We start from the raw sequence: 25,750 nt of genomic DNA, 5'->3' as shown, positions 1-25,750 counted from the left end.
TATGCCGCGGACCCCCCCTTCCCCGGCCCGCAGTGCGCGTTTAGTCAGTGTGAGCCAGGTGTGGGACTCAAACCTAGACGCCACTTCCATCGGCATCGGGCGGGGAAGACCTGGCACCTGGGGGCGGGTGGGGCTCACCCCCCGCGCCCTCGTGAGGCAGGGCTGACTCCCGCCGCGGTCGTCAGGCCTGCCCGGGCGCTCACACGGACGCTTCCAGGTGACCACGTTCCATTCACCTGCACCTGCGCAGTGTTTGTCGGTTTTGCTGCTGGCGTTCTTGGTGTGGTGTTGCTATTTGTGCTTGGTGAACTCGGGCACGTCGGGTGCGGCCCATCGTCCCAGCTCACAGACCGCCCGGAGTCCGTGCTCACCGGGCTAGAAGGTTCTGGAGTATGGAACAGGGTCTGATGCCAGTGCAGTAGGAACTCATGTGATCAGGACACATAAACACAATTTTGGTGCCTACATTTTTTTCTATAGCACAATTCTATCAAAGTCTCCTTTCCACTTTAAATTCTTGAAACAAAATATATAAACCCAAGAGTGACTAGACAGTAAGAGTGCATCTAAAAAGAATCCTGCCCGACACAGTTACAGTCCCAAATAAAAATTTAACCTTCTTGAAATTCCTCAGGAAATACAGTATGCTGAGGGAAAGTCTTCTAAATGTCCTCATTATTCTCCTCAGCAAATATTTACTGAGGGCACAGTGTTTGCTGAGCCTTGAAACGAGCACCGGGGGACAGGGCGAGGGGTGACACCCGGCCCTGGTCCCCACGGGAGTCAGAGTCTGGTGAGGGACCAGACGCTACGCTAACAAAAAAACAAACAATGATGAAACGCTAAAACACGAAGCGCCCGCTAACTGATAAAGGCCGGGTGTTCACACAAAATCCCCGTGGTCTGAGATGGCCTCGCGGACAGAGCGGCATTTAAGCTGAGTCCTAAGGTGTGGAAAGAAACCAGCCACTCACGAAACATTCTGGGCAGAGCAAAGGGCACGCACAAGGCCCCAAGGCGGGAAAACCTCGGGAAAACAGAAAGGACGCCCTCGTGGGGGCCACCTGCAAAGCGAGGCCGGGGCTGTGGGACAGGAGCTGGGACAGTGCCCAGAGGCTGACCACAGGGCGTAAGGTGAGGGTGCCGTTCGAAATGCAGTGGGAAGCCAGCTAAGGGCTCTCTTCAGGGGCGGACGGGATCCAATTTATACTTTTAAAGACGTGTGAAGGAGAGGAGAATATCTTTGGGGTTTGGGGCTGGGTGAAGACTACCTAGACATGACGCCATAAGCATAATACATAACATGAAAACAATGACACACCGAACTTTATCAAGATTAAAAATTTTCATTCTGTAAAGTCCCAGTGAAGAAGATGGAAAGACTACAGACCGGGAGAAAATATTTGTAAATGACATACCAGAAAGAGGACCGGTATCTAGAATATATAAAGGACTCTCTAAATTCGACAGTAAAAAAAACCCTAGTAATTCAATTAGAATATGAGCAAAAGATACGAATTTATTGAAGGAAGGGTATACGCAGGGCGAATACACACATGAGAAGATATTCAAAATCGTTAATCATCAGGGAAATGCACATTGAAACCACAACGGCGTGTCACTACCCAACTATCAGAATGGCTAAAATAAAAAATAGTGACAACCCAAATGCTGGAGAGGATGTGGAGAAACTGGGTATGTAAAACGGGACGGCCACTCCGGAAAATTCTTTGGCTAAACGTGCAACTAACATATGACTCAGCAATTTTACTCTTGGGCCTTTATCCTAGGGAAGTGAAATTTTATGCTCACACAAAAATCTGTACGTGCATTTTCATAGCTGCTTTACCTGTAATAGCCAAAAACTAGAAACAGCTCATGCACCTTTCAGAGGGGGAAGGGTTAAATAAACTGGGGCACCTACATGCCACGGAACACTCCTCAGCAGTGAAGAGGAATACACTACCGACACAAGCAAAAACAAGAGCGAGCGTCCAGGGAACTACGCTGAGTACGAGAAGCCGAAAGGGTCCACACTGCGAGACTCCACAATGTGATATTCTTGAAAAGAATAAAAAAAAATAGCAGTAGAGAGATGAGCAGTTGCCTGAAGTGAGGGACGGGGGCGGGAGGAGGAAGAGGGGCCGGGGAGGTTGTAGAAGAGCCGTGGGCGGGGTCCGTGGGAAGGAGCTCTGGGTCTTGACCGTGACGGCGGGGCCGTGCCAGGTGAACTTATAAACACCCCCCCCACACACACACATGCACACACACACACGAGGAGGTCTGAGCAACGCTGGCACACCTACGTCCATACTCTGGTGTGACAGCGTACAGTGATTCCGTAGGACCTTACCCTTGGGCGACACGGGCAAACGGGACCTAGGATCTCTCTCTGTTACTCCTGAGTACATGTGAATCTACAACTAAACAAAAATCCTTCTGCGAGGTCCTCCTAACGGACGGCCAGTGCGCCCCGTTCTGCGCCTGCTTGTTCGCTGCATGGTAAACACTGGCTTCCTCGTCTGCCCACGGTTTATTCACTAGCTTCATTAACCTAGTTGGGAGCTGCGAGAGCCTTTTCTTCACCTTTGTACTGCTCAGGTTAGTGCAGGGCCTGGAACACAGTAGGGCTCAATAAAACTCTGCTGAATAAGAGAGAAGCCAGATCAAAAAAATAACCAATAGGCTCGATATTAAATCATTAAAGCCATTTGCTCTTCTGGTCACGTGATTTTAACGGGCCGTGACTAAGTTCCAGAAGCAGCAGCCTCTACTGGTCTCCTTGATCATTTTATCATCACTGGCACGGCTTCTTCTAGGAAATGCTTTAGCTCGGGCGGCAGTGCCGAGCCCCTGTGTGCAGGCGGGTGATGCCCGCCAAAGGCGTCCCTCCCATCAAGCTTGTGAGCAGGTCGCGCATCGTCATTGAGAAGAAAACAAGCTCTTCCCATTACAGCGAAACTACTTGCCTGTCTCACCAGTGCTTACAGCTAACAGGTCCTACGAAAATCCGCCATCCAAAACATGCAATGCACAGAAGCTATTAAATACACGTTAAAAGTTCGTGTGAACAATCCCAAACTCAGAGGAAACCTGCAAGTACAGTACAAGAAACGTTTTTCCTTCGCCATCCGAGAGTAAATGGCTGATTTAATGCCCTATCACTCGCCAATACTTTTGTATCTCCTACTAATGGAGAGATCCTCATCTTTAACTACAGTATAACCATCAAAATCAGGAGAGTCACATCGACTCTTCAGTAAAATCCTCAGACCCCATTCAAGTCCCTTCGAGGCCCCAGCTGTGTCCTTCATAGACACAGGGGGCAGCCCTGAGGCCAGCGCCCGCGAAGCACACGGGGCGCACTGTCGTCACGCCCTCGGAACTCCCATCGGGAGCAGTTCTCAGCCTCTCCTGCACTACCAGAACGTGGCCACTTTTGATGCTTACGAGCCATTTACTTTGTAGGCTGTTTCCCCGTTTGGGTTTGTCTGATGCTTCCTCATGATGAGGCACCTGTTACATGTCTTAGGCAGGAATATCACAGAAGTGACAATATGTTTTAATTTATCTCACTCAAGTGACATGATTTGTATTTGTACCATTTACTGGTGACATTTACTTTGATCACTTGTTTAAGGTCCTGTCTGCTAGGCTTGTCCACTGTGAAATTATTTTTTTCCCCTTTGCAATTTTAGATTATGTATCATTCATTCCTCATCAAACTGTTAATTTACCTGTTAATTTTTATATCTGTATGAAGTCATGGTGTTCTATTTTATTCAATGCATTACAGCTGTTACTATCATATTTACTCCGATGCTCAAATTGTTCCAGATTTTTCCAGGAGGAGCCCCTGCAAGGTGGACTCTGTGTCCCCATCACCGTCTGAACACGTCTTTATTTCAGGCGCAATGAGAGGTTCCAGGCTCATCTCGTAATTTCCTTACTCTAGCACCGAATCAACCAATTCTCCAAGGACCTCTGAAGAATGGTGCTTAGGAACCAAGATCCGAAAGCTAGGCGCACGCAATGCCACTGGGGTGCCACGGCTCCCAGACGCGCTCAGCGGACGGCGCTCGAATATATGTATTTGAATCTCTCTTGCGCGCGCCTTTTTAGAGCCACGAGTTCACACCCCTCTCAGCCATCCCAGCCCAACACCGTTCCTTGCTATTGTCTTTCTGGATGAATTCCTCTGCATGTCGCCATTCTGCTCGAGCCGCTGCAGCCACCTCCACGTGGGGCGGGGCCGCCTCATCACCCCCCACGGCAGGAAGCCCCTTCTCACGGACCCCGCCCTCAGCCTGCTTAGGCTCCGACACGCGGCCGGAGCCACGACAGGCCTGTTCTTCCGCCCGCGCCATGCACGGCCTCGCTCGGCCCCACCTGGCAGCCTTCGGGCTGGACTAGGCCTGTCTCAGTTCCCAGGCTCCGGGCTGCGTCTGCGACTTCCTGCTTTCTGGGTTTTCCCTTCAGTATAAACCACAGCTCCAGGCTCCAGGTTTTGTCGGCCTCCTCTCCGGAAGGATAAACGGAGCCCCATTCCAGCCTAGGGCTTCAAGCTGTGGACCGCACACTCTTCCATCACCTTTGGTGGGGCATCTTTATGCCCCGTGATGCCACAAAAGTGACACTCCCGGCCTGGCCTGCCCCGGATCTTTCTTACTGGACTTCTCCTTCTTCGAGAGTCCATAGGTGCCATCTCCTGCCCGTTCTCAGTTAACATAGTCTTTCTTTGTCAGGGTGCAATAGAATTGAATAGGAAAGAGCTTTTAAGGCTGTTCCCTAATCCACTCAACATTATAGTCACAAATTATCGCTCAGGGTGGGCTAGTTCTATCGCCCGGCCTACAGATCCGCTGCTCCCAGTTTGGTTCTGCGAGAAGTCACCTCGTTTCCAGGTTACAGGGTTACTTCTCTGTTGTCCCCATTCACTGATGCCACGGTCAGTGGCAGCATGAATTAGCTCTTAGAACTCTGATCGCGATTTGAAATTAAGAAGTTATATGATTGAACCATTGGGAAAAAGTCTTAGAGAAAGCATACACAAAAGGCGTCTTCCTCTGTCGTCTTTGCTGAGGGAAGAGCCTACAAAGCCTCAAATCTAGAAGCGGCACTTAGGCTACGCTATGCAGGCAGCAAAAGCAGAATACCATAACCAGGCGGGGGGCTCATCTCGTACTTTCTCTAAGTGCCACTTCAAGCAAGGCGGATTCATTTTACTGCTGACGACCACCGATTCAGATGGAAGGCGCAAACGACAGTGTGCGCAGAGGGCGACAGAGGAAGGCTTGCCTTCAGAGAGCGTCACTCTGACACTAGAAGTAAAGCGTACAAATGAAACATGATCTCGAACGGTTATTTTTACATCATCGATAATTTTAAACAATTGCTGGAGACAAGCCAAAGAGGTGAAGCTTGGAAGAAATCAGTCATAAAAACAGCAATGGCAATGCCGCCATTTGGCGAAGGCTTACGATGACCACTGAGGTGGCTGTCTTAATATCTGCATTTCCCAGATGAAGACACTGAGGTCCAGAGAGGCTTATCACACAGCTAGTAAAAAAGAGAGTCATGATTCAAAGTCTTACCCTAGGAGGGCTGGGTAAGGATTTGGGGAAAAGCAGTATAGAGGGAATGAATGAATGAAGACAGCCCAGGATGACCAGCTGACTGAGGGCAGGACCACAGTGGAGAGCACAGAGGACAGGTACGGGACAGGGCCAGCTGGCAGCTGGGCGGGGGGCGCTGGGGGCTTCCCTCAGGCTTGGCCCTCCAAGCCGGTGCGATAAGCAAGCAGGAGTCAACCAGGGGGAGTGGTTCTTTTTTCACAGTGTTTTGCTAGAATCTAACTACCCGGTGGGAAAAGGAAGGCTCTTTGTAACTAGCAGCATCACTGAAGATGAGTCTACACTGATGGATATTTACCCATCACCTGGCAGGTGCCTAGATAAACAGTAAACAAAGATATGAGCAGGACAGGAACATTTCGGTGTAAGTGCTAGGAAGGCAGCAAACAGGGTGACTTACAGTGACAGGCGTGGGGGACCCAGCTTTCAATAGGGAGACGTTGGTCAAACAATACACCTTTCGGCCACCCCGATTCGCACAAGTAGCAAACACTGATGAATCTCAGTAACTTTTTCTGCTGAAGTACACAGTATGAAATATGCATATATATATATATTACTGAATATGATAATATTTCAGAACTACACAAAACTACAGAGGTGCCTCATACTTTTATAAGAGGTGTTTCCTCTGGTAAAACTGGCTATAAGACGTTTCCTTGAACAGTTATCAAAAAAGAATATAAACTGAATTTAAAGACCTTGATATCATAGGGAAGTTGCCATTTAGAAGGAAAGACCTGGAACACTTCGAAAGCCTTCGAGAATGGCGGTGTTATAAAGCACGTTTTCATTTCAAAATACAAACATACAGCTTGAAAACTGCTGTCTTCACTAGCTTAGTGAGTGAAGGTTTTGCTGTCAAAGAGTGACCCCAAGGGTATCTGAAAGTCCCATAAATCCCAGGGAACTAACGTGACTACCCCCCCCCCCCCGCCACCCAGGGTGTGAGCGGCAGGAAACCGTGTCCCTAAAAAGGGACCATGTGACACCGAGTGCCCTCGCTCAGCTCAGACGGCAAGGCAGGAGAGGGCCCAGTTACGAGCGTCTGGAGTGAACCAATAGGATTCACTTGTTCCTTCTTCCATTAAAACAGTAACAGGAACCAGACAACAGACAGAGAAGTTATCAGGAGCAGAGGTGGCTCTCCCGTGTGGCCAATGCAGTGCGAGCGTCAGGACCCAGCCCTCTCCCCGTTAGCCACCCGGTCGCCCTCCAGGTTCCTAGGAGAGGCCTCGCAGCACTCTGGGGTGAGGGGGGCATTAGTGACAGAGAAAATAAGAACTCACGAGGAGACCGGTTTGCGGGGAGATGCAAAGTTTGAGCTGGTTTCACCGCCTCTGAGATTCTGCTAGGTCAAAACGGTGGAGCTGCCTCGTGCCCTGCTGCTCCGGGTCGGCCTGGCCCGTGTGGCGGCCGCTCTGGCACCACCCCGGAACCTACCAGGAAGGCGGCGCGGACCTGCCGAGCCCCATGTGAACGGCGCCCCTGACGCCCTGTCTCTGCCTTGGCTCCAGACCACCGATCGCCCCACTCCCGCTGCCCCGGAGGCTGGAACTCCCGGGGGTTCGGGCCCGTGCTGTAGGTGTGGTGATGGCAAGGTCGCTGCGGGGAAAACGGACCTGTGAAGGGGGCTGGGACCCTTCCGGAACACCCGCTCATCGAGAGCCCGCCGAAGAGCACCTCCAGACCCGTGCGGGGCTGTCGCCGCCCGCCGCGGCGCCGCTCAGGGTCCTGTGTTTACCGGCAGCGACGAAAATAGCTTACAGGGTTCTTAGCAAACTTGCCAAATCATAAGAATTTGGGTATCGACAATGAGTGAGAATCTGAGTATAGCACCATAACGATAAGACCAGCGTCGCGTTCTTCGAAACGCTCCCTGTTTACAAACGCCCGCGTTCCCTCGCTCGTCGCGTGGGTCAGTTCCTCGGGTCCCCACGAGACTGACGTGCGTGCGCAGGAAGCCATGCCACGACCTCGCCGGAAGGAATCGCCACGCCCAGGGCACTGCTACGAATTCGGTCCACGCGCATCCGCAGCAAGCCCCTTCCTGCTGTTTTCGACCTCTGTTAACCGTCAGAAGAGTGTGTAGGCAATAATGCGACACCATCTTTTAAATACGTGCTACGTGGTTTCACATCTCGGTCACACATGCCGAGAATGGGTTTTTAGGAGAATGATGTGTTTAAAAAAAGAATATAGAACCAGTAAAGACCATATCACAGTAGGTAACTATTATGGCCAGATGGACTCGCACTGGTGACTTTTGTGGTGAGATCTAATCGCTCAATGCTCCTGAGCACCTGCTATGTGCCAGGAATTTGGTTGGGAAATTTACACGTGAATCCTGTATAAACACCTTAAAATCTTAATTTCATAGATTTCTGAAGTTTTTAACAAGAGGGAAAAAATCGGAAGTGACCTTCACTTGAAGAGTGTGCAAAATCGCATATGTTTCCACTGGCGTGAGCTTTCAGAGAGGCTGCGGGTGACATGCCACTGCTCCGCGAACTGCTCCCATCAGCGCCAGAGCCAGCAGGACGTGCCGCACCAGACCGCTGCCCAGTGTCACGCCGGCACTGGGCCACAGATTAGTGACCAAATAGTGGCCACTTCCTACGGCTCAACCTCTACACGACCCGGGCCATTTCTTCTGGGCCGACCGACGCTGTGACTAGCCCGCAAAGCACAAAGCGAGGCCGAGGGCATGCACAGAGGACTTCTTCCTTTGATGTGACTGGTTTTTGAACGGAGCCATCACTGTTACAATGCTATTACCCAGAATTTTTTAACAACTCTGAAACTTGACTGCCAAGAGAGAACCGAAATTTCGTGACGAGCCACCAGTTAGACGGCCCTGCCCTGACGGTGGCTCCCGCCCTCAGAGAGGAGCTGCCAGGCAGTGCGGGAATGACGTCCAGCCCTCAGGAAACCCCTTCTGTTTTGTTTCCTTTGCCCACTGGAGAGGATCGGGGGATGCTCCAGCCTCCTGATTGTGCCTTCTTTGAACTGAAACTCTAAAAACGTAAAACGCGAAGACCTGAGGGTAAATGCCATCTCGTTGTTTAAAATCTGTTGCCAAAAAAGCTGTCGTGACACAAATAACGAGCTAACTATGTTTACTTTCGGGTCGTCTTATTTCATGCAATCAAATTTTGAATCCACAGCCAATGCACGCCACCGACCACAGGGCTGATTTGGGATGAATAAATCCTCCCACAGTTATAGGGAAAAAATGTTGTTATCTGGAAGGCTTTTTAGGATATTTTATATATATATATTAAAATAATTTTATAAAACCTTAAATGGTCAGACAAGGGCCAACAGAGTCAGGTGAAATTTCTTTCACTCACCCATCATGAAATCCTCCGATGTGGATTATTTCCGAGTTTAAAAAAAGACCTGAAAGAATGAACAGGAAATTAAAAACAGGTGACATGGATTAGTGGTTACATTAGGACAATACTAGAAAAAAACGAATGCTGAACATATAATAAACACTCAAAAATTTTAACTCTTGCTATTACTAACATCGCCATCACTCGTACTATTATTATTGACAATGTAAAATTGTCTTTGAAATCAGTTTTTTAATGTTATTTTTACATATGTTCATATCCAAGGTGTCGACTGGGCTCCAGATTCGTCAGTCAGGCCCAGAGAGTAAAGGCGCTTTTACCCGCAATAAATGATAAACAAATCGTGCATGTAGCACATCATCCCGTCTTTATAAGGCGCTGTGGTCAATGCTCAAAGCAGAATTTGCACAAACTGGGCTCTGTCGCCAGTGTTAGCCAAGGAGAAGTCGCTTCACGTCCAGAGATTACACAGGGCTCAGCCCGTGGCAGTAAGAGCAGCTAACGTTCAGAGGGTGACGCGTCCTAGGTGCCAGGGACCTTCCTAAGCAGCTAGTGCCTCACCCGACGGCGTGCGTCCACCTAGGACAAGGGGAGTGGGGGGCGGGCTCCACCTGCCCCCTCGTGCCCCGCTCTGCCGGGAAGTGGCCCCTGCAGATGGGCGGCGGGCGCCCTTCACACCCCACTTCCGGTTCGGACAGGGGGGTGACTAGCACGAGCTCTGAGGCCAGCAGGGAGAGAGGCGGGGTGCCCCTTCCCCACTTCGCCTGCCGCGGCAGCTCTCCCCTCACCTGCGCGTGGCGGTGGCCCCCACACCTGCGCCCCTGCCCTGTCCCACGGGGCCTCGGCATCCCACATCCTTCCTCAGCCGCTCCAGGCCCGGTGCTAACGACTTCCTGTAGCGACGTCCCTCTCTTGCCCCTTAACACCGCCCCCACCCCCGCCCGGCCACTGCACATCTCCGTAAGAAGTCCCTTCATCAAAACGTCCTGATTTGAACCTCATGAGTGGAATGCTCTTTCTTGCTGGGACCCAGCCTCTTAAAGGGATTAATGACTTTAATATCTCAGTCAACTGCTTGTTATTGAGCATAAGGGTATCTAAACAGAGTTTGGTTTGGTTTTTAATGAATTGGTACATTAGGAAATATAATCTTGTATTTCGATCGTTTTAAAAAACCAAGAGGTTTGTTTCTAATTTGAACTAGTTCGCTATCTTTTTTTTTTTTTTTTAACAGAAAAACCTCTTTTATTTGGTTCCCACTTCAGGGAAAGGGTCCTTGGGATCCGATTTACTTGTGGAGAGCAACAAATTAGCTTACATCTATCCCGGTTAAACGGTTCACAGCTGGGTGGGGTTCAGGTTCAAGCATAAAACCCTGCGATGAAAGCGAAAAGTGAGCTGGAGATATTGGTTTCTCTGAGTGAGACTAACGCACACTCTAATTATGGGCAAGCATTCCTAGGATGGTCACCCTAGTAATAAAATAAAATTAGTGATTCTCGCTTAAATGAAAGTCTCGTCAGCCACTGGACTTCCAATGCATGTAGTTTGGCTTCTGAAACTAAATCATGATGAACTGTGTACACATTTTGTAATGGATGTTAGTCTCTTTTTTTTCCTAAATGAATTCTCTTTTTAATTAGACCAGTGTTTCTCAAAATATAGGCCCAGACTGTTACCTGAAATTTTTTAGAAATGCAGATTTTTTTGGTCCACATCCTAGATCTACTAAACTGGCACTTCTGGGCGTCGGCCCAGCAATCCGGGGCCTGAGCGGCCCCTTGGGGCTGGACTCTGCTCACAGAGCACGCTGGTGCTATGAGTTTCCTGTGCGTGTCTGTGACAAGATGACAGGGACAACTGGTGGCGTGCCCGGAGACCCAGGGACGGAGCCAGCGTTTGGACGCGGACAGCGGCGCTTCTCAACCACGACGCTGGGGCGGCTCCCGAAGGGCCACGCGGGGGCGGGACCCGGACGCGAGGGGAAGCTCCACACGGCCAACTTCGAGAAATACGAGTCGCGTCCGCTTTTCCACTCGCAACATCCCTGACGTAAGAACGAAACAGCTACTGAGAATGACACGCTTGTTTAGTTACTTTTATCTGGTGGAAAAAGTCAAGATGCGATTTTGCGAACACACGACTACATTCTCAAACACAAGTCTCTGGTTACCCTGCAACTGGGTTTCCGTGTTTTTGCTCTTGAAAGCCAGGTTCTCTGCTTGACGAAGACCAGGCAGAGCGGCACACACGCGGCCAGCTGCGGTCCGTGCAAAGCCGCGGACACCCACGCCCCGCACCCCTGGCTCTCACGCTTCCTCCAGGACGATACCTCCGTTTTAGTCACACACGCATAGGTGCCCGGGGCCAGATCTCGCAGCTTCCTGAGCAACACAGACAGAAAAAGCAGGCGTGGGGCGGCCGGGGGATCGCTAATCTGGGGGCTCCCTTAGTCGGAGAGCCGCCCCGTTCCCCAGGGCAGGCGCGCCTTCCGTCTCGCAGTGAATAACGGGTGAAGTTTGGGGGGAGACAGTGGGAGACCGCCGGGTCCAAAGCCGGTGATTCGGCAGACCTGGCCCCTCCCTCTCGCGCCCCCAAACTCATCTGTCACCAAGCTCTGCGGGTCCTGGCTGCGCCGCCTTCTCCACCCGCCCGATGCTCTCCAGGCTCCTTACGCCGGCTGAATTCTGCACTCCGTCCTCCTTTCCCCTGCTCACATTTGCCTCATTGTCATGACAACTGTACTTTTCACAGTATCATCCTGTTTCTCTATTTTAAATGTCGCGACGACCCCGCCCCATCTCCCACCTGATTACATCCCTAGCGGGTGATCCTCACACCTCTTCCCATCCCGCGTCAGGGCCTCCCAGGCTTGCTTCCAGCCATCTGCTCTACCTGGAAGTCTCTCTCGCCTCGAAGGCCTAGAAGGACACACGCTGTGTTCCCTTCCAAACCTAGGTCACAGGGAGACTTCCCGGCCCCACGAGCACAAGGGACTTCTCTGTCCCATGCCATCGCCGTGCCTTGGACATGGGCTCGCAACCCGACACCGAGCATCACAGTCATCTGCATGCCGTGGCCAGTTTGGATTCCACACACTGCCCACGACGCCTGGCACGAAACGGGCGCACCGCTGTCAGGAAGGACCGCGCGCCCACGCTGTACGACAGGCTCCGGCTTGGGCAGACGGCGCCAGGCACGGCCACGCCGGGAAGGTTTTTCTCTCTTCACGCAAAAGTTGTCCAAAGCCAGGTGCTCGGCATTAAAACAGCTTCGCTGCCTCCATCACCCACAGCATTTGCTCACTCTTTGTCTTCGGATGTGGAGTAAAAGCAAAAATAGTTTTATCTACTGCAAAAACCTTCCTGTTACTGAAGTTAAAGCTTTATGGCGTAAAGGAATCAGAGAGAAGTGCGGTGACCAATTTGTTTGCCTTATTCTGCCCTGCTCACACAATCTTTGTTGTTTAGTCCAGATACGTGTCTAGGTGTGCCCAAGGAATTTGATTTTGAAAATGATCTTGAAGTGTCGGGATTGTTAGGCCTAACTACTAAACTCAACAGTCATATTATAAAAACTTAAGATATAAAACAAAATGCAAATGTATCAACTAACAATAAAAGATACGTGTTCAAAGGCCCATTCCTTCCCACTGCTGCCTTAAACGGGAGGCAGGACGGGACATCGGCGGGCTGCTGTACTTGTCGAGTGCGAACTCGGAGCACAGGGAAACCGCGGGCCTCTGGGACATTTCTGCACCAGAAAACAGCCAGATGACCCTCCGTCTTCTCCGTATCGGAGGGCGCGCATTCTCCAGGACCTGGCGCGGCTGTGTCCTGCAGAGAGAACGACCCCCTCCTCCGGCACGGGGACGCACTGCGCCTCTGTTTGTGGGGATGGCCATGGTCACCCCCATGCCAGGTCCTCGCCTTCCACTCACTGTTCTGTTTTGCTTTGTTTAGAAAGCGGACGTGATAAGCGGCGGCCTCAGAACTCACCCCGCTCACTCCTGACTTGCCCGGCCACCTTCGCTGCTTGGCCTTTTGTCCTGGTCTGGCCTAGTTAGATGCCACTTCCTCTCCGTCACCTGGCAGGCAGGTGGACCAGGGAACCGTCACCCAGAGGAGAGCTCGGTGGTCGTCTGTCAGCCCTCCAGTTACACTCTGTCTCATCTGCAGAGGTCAGGTCTCATTCTCCGCATTTTCATACTCTCTGGCGTTATTCTCAGAGAATACCACTGCGGAAGAACCCACCGGAAGGTCCCCAGATGCTGACCGTATTTACCCCGACCACCATGGCAACAAGACGGTCTCTTGGAAAGGAAGCGGTAAAGTTAAGTACGAAGGGCTGAGTTTTTCTCATACTGACTCCTCACGACATGTCCCGTTCTGCCACCGCTCGAAGGCAGAGGACAGAGGTGGCCCGCACCGAGTTGTACCTGGCCTCTGCCGGCGGCCGGAGGGAGCGGCTCCCCGCTCGCGTCCCCTTCCCCCGGGTGTTCTGTGGTCCGGAGGCTCGGGAGGGTGTGCGCGCGAAGTCTCTGCGTGGCTCACGAGCTGACTTCGCTTATTTCGTTAGTCCCACTCCTGAGGGGCCTGACTCCTCGTCCAAGGTTGGCCGTGACTCTTCATGGCCTTGAAGGGCACAACGCGTGTGTTTTCTGCATTACCTTTCACACCTGTATAATAGGGACAAAAATACACCGTCTTGATCTACTGTACAGATAAAAACCGATGTTAGCTCCTAGGAAGAGATTAGTCAATGTGTTATTTATTTAAGGTTTTAATTCTGGTTGCTGCATTTTGGGCGCTCTTCTCAAATGTGATTCTAATTATTTACATAATACACACAAAAAAATTAAGCCTCTTTCAGTATGTGACTCACAACTTTTTTCTACCCACACGCGAATTTTAAAATGGTCTTTACACAGTATTAGCATAGTTTGCTGCTACCTATGCTAAAACTGGCCACTGAGAAATGTTAGATAAAGCTCTCGGTGAGTCTGTGAGGGTCATTTACTTCGCGGGCCCTTTTTCAATGGATCCACTCGCAGGCCCTTCCAACCTCGATTCCTGATTCCTCCTCCTCATGTCGTAAAGTGCTCGGGAAGGCAGCTTATACATCCGTGCTAGGCCGCATACGGAGAGCACTGGAGGAAACGGGCCTTATCTTTAGGAAGTTTACGGTTTCACATATACTGGTGTGTAGTATGTGAACGGCAAAGTAGAGCAAGTTGCTAGAAAATTAGTAAATCAGAATATCTGTGTTAGGGATAAGTGTCTTTAGGGTTCATAAAAACAAACGAGGCGGGGAACGCTGACTTACAGGCGCGGACGGGCGGCAGTGTGTTGCAGGGCTGAGGAGGGGGGTACCGGAGCCAGGCGGGCTGGGCCCCTGGCCCGGCTCGCCACCAACTTGCCTTGTGACTAGTCATGTGACCGCGTCCTTTGGACCTTTGGCATTTAACTGGCCTAAGCCTCTGTTTCCTCTTCTGTAAAATGGGGTTAGTAATACCTTCTTGTTTGTTGATTAAGCGCTATGAATCTTATACAGCACTGAGCGTAGTGCCTGGACATCATGAGAGCTCCACAAAGCGTTGCTTCAAAGCTACAGCGCTTTGGATTCATTCAGAGAGCTTTTGGGTGCATCATCTCACTTGATCTCACTTGGCAGAGGAGATGAGGTGGGTATTACACACCCCTCGCCACCATCACCACCCCCCCCCACACGTGCGTGCGCGCGCACGCACACACACACACACACACTCACACGCACCCACCTTCCAGCTAGACGAGGAAACAGAGACACAGAAAACAGAAACGACTTGCTCAAGGTGGTGACAGCACCAGGACCGGCCTAGCTCTCTGCATCCCAGCTCACTGAGCAGGGGGCGCGGCCACGGACGCCCTCGGTCCCGGCCCAGTGACCCCCTGCAGGCGGCTACCGCTCTCCGAAAGCCCAGGAAAACGTCATAGGAAACACGGAGGGTCTCGAGGGCTATCCGACTGGTGAGGAACAGGTGGCTTTTAGATGAGGCGAAGAATTGGTACCTGGCCCTACCTGGGGAAAAAGCTCACCAGAGGTATAAGAGATCCTGAGACTAAGGAATTTTAATCAAATATGCCTGAGAAAATTAGAGGTTTGTCCATTTTTTTCTGTAAACTGTAAATAAAGAGTAACTTTGGGGTGGGGTGGGTGGAAAAGATGAGGGGGGATATAGTCGATAGTAACGTGATAAGTTCACACGGTGATTCAGAGAGACGACCGCATGGTAAGATGTATAAATGCCAAGTCATTATACTGTACGCCCGAAACTACTATACTATTATATGTCAACTATGCTTTTAAAAAACATGTCTTGATTTTCTACTGTTATTGGTCAGTGTATTTTTTGGTATTACTTTAAAAACATCATGAAACAGGAGAAGAAATGGATATGTTTTGTATTTTTCAAAGATAGCTCCAATTGTTTAATTGCACCAAAATGGTTTGGCAGAATTGTTCAAAGTAAGAAGTTCATCCTCCGAAAATGTCTACTCTCATGCGTCGCAAAATAGACCGCTGAATAAATCCATGTTTTTTTATAGAACTAGATAGCAATATCTATTAGAAAGCCTTGCTAAGTCATCAAGCTATTCTAATGACAATTGATATCTTTTTTTTCTAAACACACTGTTTCTAATTGATTTGCAACCCTGAGTGAAAATCCCCAAGTATGCCTGGCACCCAAAATTTTCTGTACAAAAATTTTCAGGGCAAATGAAATCTATTCAGTATTACTCGCACGCTAGCTGACCTCCTTTATTTTTCATTGCATGTAAGTCAGGGTTACCGGATTTACGACTTAATCTGAGTCAGCTTCTAAAGCATCACATTTAAATACAAGGACTGAGACCCCTGCTCTGTCTTAGGCCAAGTTACCACTATCTCTTATCTGGCATTTCACAGTAGTTTCTGGAATCGGTTTCTTTGCTTTAACTCTGCCATCTGCAATCAAGTCTCAACACAACAGTCAAAGCGATATTTTTAAATGAATTAGATTGTGTCACGTTCCAGCTGAAATTCCTCCAAGTGCTGACCGCTGCACTCAAAATAAAATTTAAACGTCTTGCCACGGCCCATGAGAACCTACGTGGCCCGGTTCACCTCTTTTCTTGGCCTTCCCCCACTCGTTTCCATGCTCCGGCCCCTCTCTGTGCTTCTCGAGGAAGTCCGGTGCGGCCCCTGCCCGGGTCTTTGGCACCGTGACTTCCATCAGCAACGCCTGGCTCCCGGACTTCACAAATCCGATTCTGTCTTCAGGTCTCAGCCATTCCCTGCCCATCCCTGCAACCGTGGCCCACCCGGTCCCTCTCTGGAACATGATTCCGACTTATTCCCTTCGTAGTACTTGCTACTAACAGTAATTATTTTATTTATAGCCATCTCTCTGTTTTTCTTCCCTTCCCACTAGAGTTTCAGCTCCACGAGGACCTTGCCTCGTTCCCAGGCACTATCGCTGAGCATCATTCCTGGTGAACTCACGAGACTTTCCACTGTTAACACTGTATTTTAGAAGAGAAGGAGACCTTCAATACCATAACGTAAAATTTTTCATGTTATAAATAAACATTAGAGCACATTAGCGATTAAAGCACATATTTGGGAAATTATAAGACCAGTACCAGAAGCCAGTTCTCCTAAGCCTGAATTACACGTGGCCTCACCATTACAGCTTGTTGCCCTCAATTTTCTCCAATTTTTCAGCTAACTTGAGCTTATTTCTCCTCTTCCTTCCTTATGCGATTTTTTCCCTAAGCTATCATTTGGTTCATTCGTCACTGCGAACACAATTTATTTCTGATGCTTACTAGCTTTGTTATTGACTCCACGAAGTGCTTCGTGATGCTACTTATAAAGAATATCTTAAGAAAAGAAAGCATAACGTGGAAAAAGCCGCAGCCTGCAACAAGGGCTCGGTTGTGCTGTTGCAAGGAAGCGCCAATAATTAGTAACACATTTCTAAAGGTCTCTCTTGCATAATTTTTGTGTCCAGATGTCTATGACATTTGGGTTCTAAAATAGAGTTCCAAATACCACACATTCATGCACATTTTCCAAGAATAATTGGATGATTTTTGAGTCTTTCTATTAAACAAACATCAGGACGAAAGATGGACAACTCCGCAACAGCGAGTTTCTTCATCGTAAATGCCCGTTTTGATGTGGAAAGTGTCTGGAATAAACACAATTAGAGGAGTGCCAGATCGCAAGTCCTTTGAAGCCTCTGTTTATGATATGTCTCTTCCAACTGCTAGTAGTGTAAAAATGGAAAGTAATTTACATAAAATTTTTCAATTCGCATGTTCTTTGAGATTAACTACTAACACGATTCCCACAGAGCCCCTTGCCGGGCCCCCACGGCCTGGGGTGTGAAGTCCGAGCGCTCTGACAAGGTACACGTACCGCGTCCCACGTCCGGCCCTGCCCACGCCAGCGCTCCAACCAAACCCCTCCAGCCTCCAAGTTCACGCTGCAGGACCCTGAGCTGCTCGTGGCTCCCGGACGCCGTGGGACGCTTCCTGTGCAGTGTCCCTGTGACCCCCCCAGTTGGGTGAGGCGGCTCCTGGTTGGGGGGGGGGGTGCGGGAGGGGTGGGCAACTCCCTCCCTGGACTATACTGAGCTACAGCTGTGTATGCCGGTTCCCGTAGGGCCACGGACTACTAAAGGGAGCTCACCTGGTGCCCACAGCATCTAGCAGGAATTGAATAAAGGCTAACTCAATAAATAAGGCATTTGCATAAGAAAATTAAATTAGAGAAAAGCAAAGGTTAGACTTCAGGGATCGCTCAGGGCAAGAAAACCTCAATTAATTAGAACCAGCTAACTGTTTGAATTTACTGGAATTTTGGAAGACAGGATACAGTAGACTGCTTATGCTTAAAAAGAAAAATCTCAGAAAGAAAATGTTTTTACCAAGGATCTCTTAAAAATGAATGAAGGGACGAAAAGGTAATTTCTAGGGTGTATCACAGCACAAGCAAGATTTTAGCATGATTTCTAAGCCTTCTACATCTACTCTGGTGGCCATCGATCCCTAGAGAAGTTGGGTTCCTCATAACTATTTAAAATGATCTTTAATCAAGTACTGTGGTCTGGATATCTATGTATATGTAATTCAATAATTATGCTATATTAATATTTTAAATGTGTGTTGATATTTGAGATTAATAAAGTATAAATCCATTTAAAGCAATACTTAACTCATAGAACCAATGTCATGATATATTTTCTCGACCCACATAGTCATACATTTACTTGACAAATACATAAAGTATTCAGAGACTAGTAAGTGCCAGGCCCCGCACAGACACTGGGTTCAGTAGTGAATAAGTCAGAGGTGGCTCCTACCCTCGGGTGTTTACAGTGTAGTAGGAAAGACAACAAACAAACAAATAATGGCAAGTTGAGTAAGCCTTGGAAAAGGAAAAAACTGGGAGCTAGGTTTGAAAACAATAGGAGAGAAGGAGACAGACATTCGAACAAAGCTTTTCCTGGAAAGTGACTTTCAGACTGAGCACTAAGGTCTAAGAAACAGCCGCTATGGAACAGGGCGAGGGGATCGCATTCCAGAGGGGGACCTGCGCACGCGGGCCCAGCAAGGAGAGGGCCTCAGGGGCCTGGGGACCCGAAAGGAGGCCAGTGCGGACGGGGCGTGCCGGGCAGGGAGTGCGGTGGGGGGTTGCAGGAGGCGGCCGAGCCAGGCCATCCGGCGCGGGGCGCGGGCGGCGTGGGGCGCCCTTCTGGTCGCGGCAGGGAGCGGAGAGCCGTGGGCTGCTGTCCGCCCCAACTACCTAACACAGGGCTAACTTGTGCTGTGTGCAAATAAGCACTTCACTGTGCGTCTCGGCTACTCCAGGAAGATTTATGAAAATATTTAGCTTCGAGAATACAGAGAGAACACTGGCATACTGAACAGTTTCCTAAAATACCAGCAGTTTATTCTAATAGATCTAGTCGGTTGAGTTCTGATGGGACCTTCTCAACCAACCTCGAACGGACAGCCAGAGAAAAAAAAGGGCTATTAAGATTAGCATCCGAAGGGCTAATTTTTTTCTCTTTCATTCCGGGAACACTGGCTCCAAACGGCGGCATTTCGACCGTTGGTTATTGCCCTGGCCTTCGGCGGGGTCCGGCCCGAGGCGGCTCGAGGAGCAGCGGCTCGGAGGCCAGAGACGGAGGCGGCCGTCTTCCCGCTGCGGTTCTATGGGATCACTGCACCGTCTCCTCGAAACTCGTTCGCGTTATTTATTTTCACAGAAGCTGAATTTTTGTGCCCACGAGGTAATTTTCCAAAGGAGGAGGAGGCCGCGTTTCTACGTCCTTCTGCGTTGGAAGGGCAGTCTCGAACTTGAAGTAAGAACACGGTGATCGCACACGTACCTCGATGAGCATCTGCAGAGTAGTTTACGATTTCTAAGCACCTTTACCCAGCGGTGAAGCCAGTTCTAGGCAGCTGGAGGCATCTGCCCTCCACGGTCCTCCTCAGAGGAGAGACTGAGAAATCAGCTGTCAGTGATTCCCCCGGGGTCTCTCGGCTTTGGTGATGTAAGCACTTTTTTTTCCATCCGGTTAAATTTAGGAGGAAAGAAAAATCTGCTGACTTTGTATTTTCTATGGCCCTAAGCCAGTTTTCCTTTCCATATGCTGTTTGCCCTGGGGCACTTATAAGGGACATGAGATTCGCTTCCACTGGAGGGGCAGCCTTGGGGGGGGGGGCAAGGAGAGGACGATTAGCTATTTACTGTGATCTGCAAAAGGGGAGAAAAATGGGACTGGAGGCTGGGGATGAGAAATTTCCACAAAGTCAGGCTGGCATTCATGAAAGCAGGGCGGTTTTCTTGAATTATTATGCAAAAGAGGTTGCTGGAGGTCAAGGCCAGGACCGTTTGAAGTGCGGGCCCTCACTGAGATCACACTCCAGTGGGATTTCACACAAAGAGGCGACCCAGGGTTTGTTAAGTGCTCTGACAGGGAAGTAGAGATTACTGGGCTACACACAGGAAGGGCTTGGGGCCTCGGAAGAGGTAGGTTTCCTGCGGGGAGTCCTTGCTAAATAATGAAGACTGACTGGCATTCCAGGCACAGGAGCGGGGTGGTCGGACTAGAACGGGGAGCAGGACGTGCCGTGAGGAGTGGAGGGGGCCAGGGGTGACTGAGCCGGGCGGGCGGCTAGCGACGTGTCCGACCAGCAGCCTCGCAGGGCAAGGCCAAGACCTATGCGAAGACAGTGGGGACCCAGTAAGTGTCTTCGCAAGGAGAGTGATCAGTGGTAAAGATCAGGCATCAGCATGAAGAATGGACTGGAGGGGTCAGAGGAAAGACGGGAAGCCGGCAGGAAGCTGTGGCGATAAGGCCCCTGATCGATAACGACCTGGACCACAGCAGTGACTGTGGAGCGGGCGGAAGCGGATGGGCTTGGGAAGTGAAAATAATGAGATTTGGGGACTGGCTGGATGGAGGCCTACGCCTCCTAGTTTGCCAGTTTAAAGAGCTGGTGGGCGACGAGTCTGTTCTCTGAGCGGGAGCCCGAGGCTGCCTGGTCGGGGCCCTTGGCACTGAGACGCGACCTCCCCTCTGCTGCAGGCCGAGCTGTGCCGAGGGCCCCGCGGGCAGCCATTGCGTGGCGCGACCCCGCCACCGCGACCCCGCCACCGCGGCCGTCACTTCCCGGGGTCTGCTTTCACACTGCTCCCCTGACTCCTCATCTGGTCTAGCATTTTTCCAGGAGAGAGTGTCCTGCTTTGGACTAAATGACAGTCGCCACGGCATGAGTGACTTTCCCGAGAAGGAGAAGTAAGTGCGGCTGCTGTCGTAAGCTAGTGTCTAAAAGAAATGAGCAGCTGGAATAATTTAGTAACAAATAAATCACTACTCATATCAGTTATCTGAGCAAAATTACTACAGAAGAAATTCTAGGCTATATCTATTGAAAAGAGTTCAAGTACTTGCTGAACTTTGGAAGTTACTTCGCCCCAACTTGCCATTCTACTTTTTAAATTGTGGGCATAAGTGATTCCGAATATCCCACAGCGAGTTAATAAACCATGGACCTGGCGATGGCATCATAAATGTTTTGCAGAACTTTTTGTCCCCACAGAGATGTGATTTATTATAGATGAGATTCTTCTTAGGATATATTTAAGGAAGCCCCATTATATCCAAAAGTGAACAGCTAATCTCAGGACTACGGAAAAAGAAGATTTCCAGGATGTCTGCACATGGTGATACAATTCTATAGTTTTGTCTAAAAAGTCTCAAAATCTATGTAAATGTTTTTATCATCACACCTCAATTATATATTTATAGCCCGTCTCCTTCCAAGAATTATATAACTGCCAATGATTCCGCTCCATTCGAGACCAGTTTCCTGCAGAAGCTGGTAGGTTTCCAGGTGCGAACCTGTTTGAAAGATGCCTTAACAGGCCCCCGGGCAACTCGCTGCGGAACGGACCGTTCCAGAGGCGCGCGCGAGGGGGCTCTCTGGGGGCTGAGCACGCTTGGGTGGAACTGTTTGAATTCTGGGTCCTACAAGTATTACCGGAGAGTATGATAAAGAGGGCTTTCCCCCAATTTTCTATACAAAGAGGAAAATTCTAGAAAGTGTTTGGTCTGCCTTGCTATCTCCACCCATTCTCCCTGATCCTCCGGGGGCCCCGCGCAGCACCTACTCCCTGAAAAAGTCGTTCTTCCTAACAATTGCATCCTTATTTCCTAATAAAACTCCTCGGCCCTCAGTGTAGTTATCGTAACTTCCCATGAAAACATTCTAACCGAACACCCATATGTGAATGACTAATGGATCCTGAAGATTTTCAGAGCTCTTCTGTAAAAAGACAGGGAATATGTATTATTTCAAATGTTTGTTTTTTGGAGGAAGAACATAATGCCCTTTAACAACAGAAAGGAGGGAATTCAAGCTAGGACGAGGTATTTTTGGACCAGGGCCTCCAAAGTTCAATTATTTAAGTTCCTACTTTTATTTGTTCATTTGTTTACAACACTTGCCTTCATTTTTCAATGATGTAAACAATTAACATTAGTATATTACTTTATAAAATAAAATGAAACATGTTCATAACCATCTGAAGCTGTAAGGTATGTGTCCTATTTAACAGAAAGGGACAGAAGGCTCGAGAAGCTAGTGCCCTGCCGAGGGCCTCCAGCTCAGACCGGAGGGGACCCAGGGCCCGAGACCCAGCTTCCGGGCCACTTCTGCTGCACTGGCTGCCTCTCTAGATCCCAAACCCCCCGGTGCCTCCTGCTGCCAGGGAAGGTTCTGGCACTACTGCTGCGGGGAGGGGCATGGAGAGTTAGGGACTTAGTTCGGGACTGAACCCTAGAAAAACATTGGTCAGAATGTAGGGGTGTCTCCTCCTGAAAGAAGAGGTTTCTCTACCGATAGCTGGGGTCCACTTGAGATCTGGTCAGAAGAGAGGGAGGAAGGGAGTCGGGAATAAATGAGGCACTTGCACGTTCATGGCATATATGCATATACTTTATGGGTGTGCGTGTGTGCGCGTGTGTGTGCGCGTGTGTGCGCATGTGTGTGCGCGTGCATGTGTGTACATATGACTTTACACTGCAGATCAGAGAACATAGACCAGTATTTACCATCACTGGTTTTTGATTTTGCTGAGACAATGAAGTCATGCAGCCTATAAACACCAATGTTTAGCAAACACTCGGAGATAGAGAACATACGCCTGACCAAACAGTCAAGAAAGAGGAGGGAGAAAAAGGAGGTACGATTCAAGAAGCCGAATGTTCAGAGTGGTAATCAGAATTAAAATGAACCCTATCAAAGTAAGATAAGGGTCTGTCGGTACCTTTGGAAGAAATAAAGTGCCTTGATGGCAAGATCTGATCGTGAATGACACGCACGGACCTGTTAGAAGACTTAGGTCACTTTCTTTTGAGGGAGGGGGGCCGAGCGAGCTGGTCAGCAGTGACAAAGGGTACGGAGGAAGCGCATTTGCTCAGGAGTCCGAGCCGCAGCTGTGGGCACAAAGCAACCGGCGCCATCAAGACGCGTAGAGCCGCGAGCCCGCCGGACTCCCGCCCCGTACCAGCAGCACCAGAAAGAGAAGAATCAAATACTTAACTCTTTCCATGTTAAAGATTTAAAGATAAACCTGGACTTAATAACATGAGGCAAACATTTATGAAAACGTCTCCACCAGGGAAAAACTTCGCAACCATGCGATGAAAGGAAGGTGCGTTAAAAAAAAAAATGAGTCACAGGAGCTTCTTGCAGGAAAGAAAGGGGTTTGGGGTGTGTGTGGCGGGGGGGCGGGGGGAGCAGAAAGCTAAGGAGGGCTGTGTTGGTGGGATTTTTCCTTTAAATTGATGATAATCTATCAAACCTAGATTGGAGAAAATCTCAACAATAAAAATCTTAATCCGTTTACTTTGAAAAAAGGCTAAGACTGGAAGTAAGCAGATAGAGAAGAACTCGTCATTCATTATTTGGGAGTGACTGATCTATCTGAAATTCAGAACCTCCTCAAAGAATTAGTTCGAAGGTTAAATCAGAGCAAAAGAAGGAAGCATTTTTCTTTCTTTCTTTTTTTGAGTTTTGTTTTTCTGAGTAGGTGGACCTGTTTGTATAGAAGCTTATTTGGGTTCACAAAAGTGTAGGAAAATTCACTAAGATGAATTTCCTGTACCACATTTTATGAGTAAAAGAAAGATTCTAAAGTCAAAGACATTTCTGTGCAATGGTTATTCTTGATTTTCTTTACTCAGTAAAGAAAAATAATTTGTCATTATTTATTTAGACATAAAAATATTCTGAGTCTCTGCAACCCTAATTTCCAGTGCAAATTATGAGTCTGTTCTGTTATTTTCCATCAACATACTTTGCTTATGCCAACACATAATTCTCGTAGTTGATAAAGGAACATCTTTTGTATTTATAAAACCTTTTACAGAGCAAGTATATCTTTGAATGAAAATAATATGTGAATTATGTTTTGGATCAATTTATATTCAAATCTGCTACCTACACAGATTTATGCTAAGAGCTCAATATTTTTAGTTTAATGAATATTTCTCAAATACATGAATTTTATATTGAGAATTTATGAGCCGACTTAATTGGATAAGACAGGCGATGCGGAGCACGTACGAAGACCAGATGCCACGAGGTCCCCCTGGCAGCGAGGAACGTGATGCGGTCCCCTCAGCTCAACGGGCTCAGAGAGCCGACTGTCGCGCTCAGGGCACGCACAGTACTTTGTAGCTTATGAAGTCTGGCCAATTTGTTACTCTGTAGCGCCTCATCATTTCTGCCTCTACAGTATGTCTTAAGCGTGTCCACATCTCTCCCCCCACAGGCCGTGCCCGAGTCCAGGCCTCGCCACTGCTCTCTTGGGCACCGCCGATGCCTCTCATTTGATTCCATTATCCATGCCACCCAGGACAATTCAAATTGGATTACGTCACTCCCTGGTTTAAACCCCTCTGCTGCCCCATAAGCCTTGGAATAATGTGCGTGACTCCCATTGCGGGCTCTGAGGCTCTGCAGATCTGGCCCCCGCCCGCCTCCAGCAGCTCCTCGCACCATTCCCTCCGCTCTCCTCATTCAGTTTGCTCGGTGTTTCTGTCCTTCGCCTGCTAGACCCATAAGCACAGAGCCCACGCCCATCTTGTTCTGGTGAAGGCCCAGGACCTAAGGCAGAGCCTGAGGAGGGGTAAATACACAACAGAAACCTTGTTATGTGTGAATTCATACATGAAAACACGAGCCATAACCCTGTGACATCCTTTTCAAAGCTTTTCAAAGAGGACGGAAGTATTTACTGATGGCCGCGTACCTGTTTAGTGGAGAGCCAAACAGAAGCTGAGCCTGCGTGACTGGTAGTTTAGGGTTCCGTCCTGTTCGCTGACGGGCCGTCTGGCTGTCTCCCCTCCTGCCACACACCCTGGCTGAGAAAATTAATAATAAAAGGGAATCTTAAATCTTTCCATTGAAACGCAATCACAGAGCCGTCAGGTTAACGTTAATCTTTTTGAGATTAATGGCGAATCAATCAATCAATGAAAAGAAGGCGGGCTTCTAAGCTCTAAAGCAAACTCCGTAGTGGTAACTCCAGAAGAGACTGGCTGCCCCCAGCACCTACACGGTGGACTTCACGTCTCACAGGATGTTCGATCGAAAGTATTTGTTTACCTGTTAGTTACAAGTGGCACAGACATAATTTGAACTTCTGTGAGGATAAGGGGGGCCAAGGGGGGGGGATTTGGGAGTGTTTCAGGAGACCTGAAGAGATCTGTCGGGATCTTGGGGAACTGGACCCAAGGACTCGAGTCATGGATGTCCCCAGAGTCTCAAGTCTCTGTTTCTCTGTTTCTTTACACATCTACTTCCCCTCCCTTCTTATATATCAATTAATGTTATTTTCAGAACCACTGAAGTAGATACAGCTAACATTTCCATTTTCTGAATGAGGAAACTGAGGAAGAGTAACTTGTTTGGGGTCACAAGGTTAAAAGGGAGGCAGAGCCAGGATTCGAAGCCGAGCGGCCTACTGCCAGAGCCCACACCCAGCTTTTTGCTATGGGATTTTAAAGATATTCCGAAGCAGAGAGACCAATACTATTAATCCCATGCATGGACTAATCATGTAGCTGTAACAACCAGCTTATACTCACGCGGTTTCATATACCCCCCCCCAATCGCTCCCCACCGGCACTGGATTATTTTGAAGCAAACC

The 25,750-nt window shown here is 49.2% G+C and overlaps 1 protein-coding gene across 1 annotated transcript in view; it reads right to left on the bottom strand.

Annotated features, from left to right (window-relative positions):
• The window catches only part of TPD52 (tumor protein D52), a 173,551-nt gene extending 148,590 nt beyond the window's left edge, over nucleotides 1–24,961 (bottom strand). The window contains exons 1-3 of the mRNA XM_016151479.2: nucleotides 24,851–24,961; nucleotides 13,431–13,670; nucleotides 8,987–9,035 (exon numbers count right to left, since the gene is read on the bottom strand). Of these exons, the coding sequence (XP_016006965.1) occupies nucleotides 8,987–8,993 (7 nt within the window). The 5' untranslated portion in view covers nucleotides 8,994–9,035; nucleotides 13,431–13,670; nucleotides 24,851–24,961. The remainder of the gene's footprint in view (nucleotides 1–8,986; nucleotides 9,036–13,430; nucleotides 13,671–24,850) is intronic.
• Nucleotides 24,962–25,750: the final 789 nt, after the last annotated feature.

Source organism: Rousettus aegyptiacus, unplaced genomic scaffold (assembly GCF_014176215.1).
Source record: "Rousettus aegyptiacus isolate mRouAeg1 unplaced genomic scaffold, mRouAeg1.p scaffold_m13_p_15, whole genome shotgun sequence".
NCBI lineage: Eukaryota > Metazoa > Chordata > Mammalia > Chiroptera > Pteropodidae > Rousettus > Rousettus aegyptiacus.
Note: the sequence above shows the minus strand (reverse complement) of the source record. Positions and strands in the feature narration are given on the sequence as shown.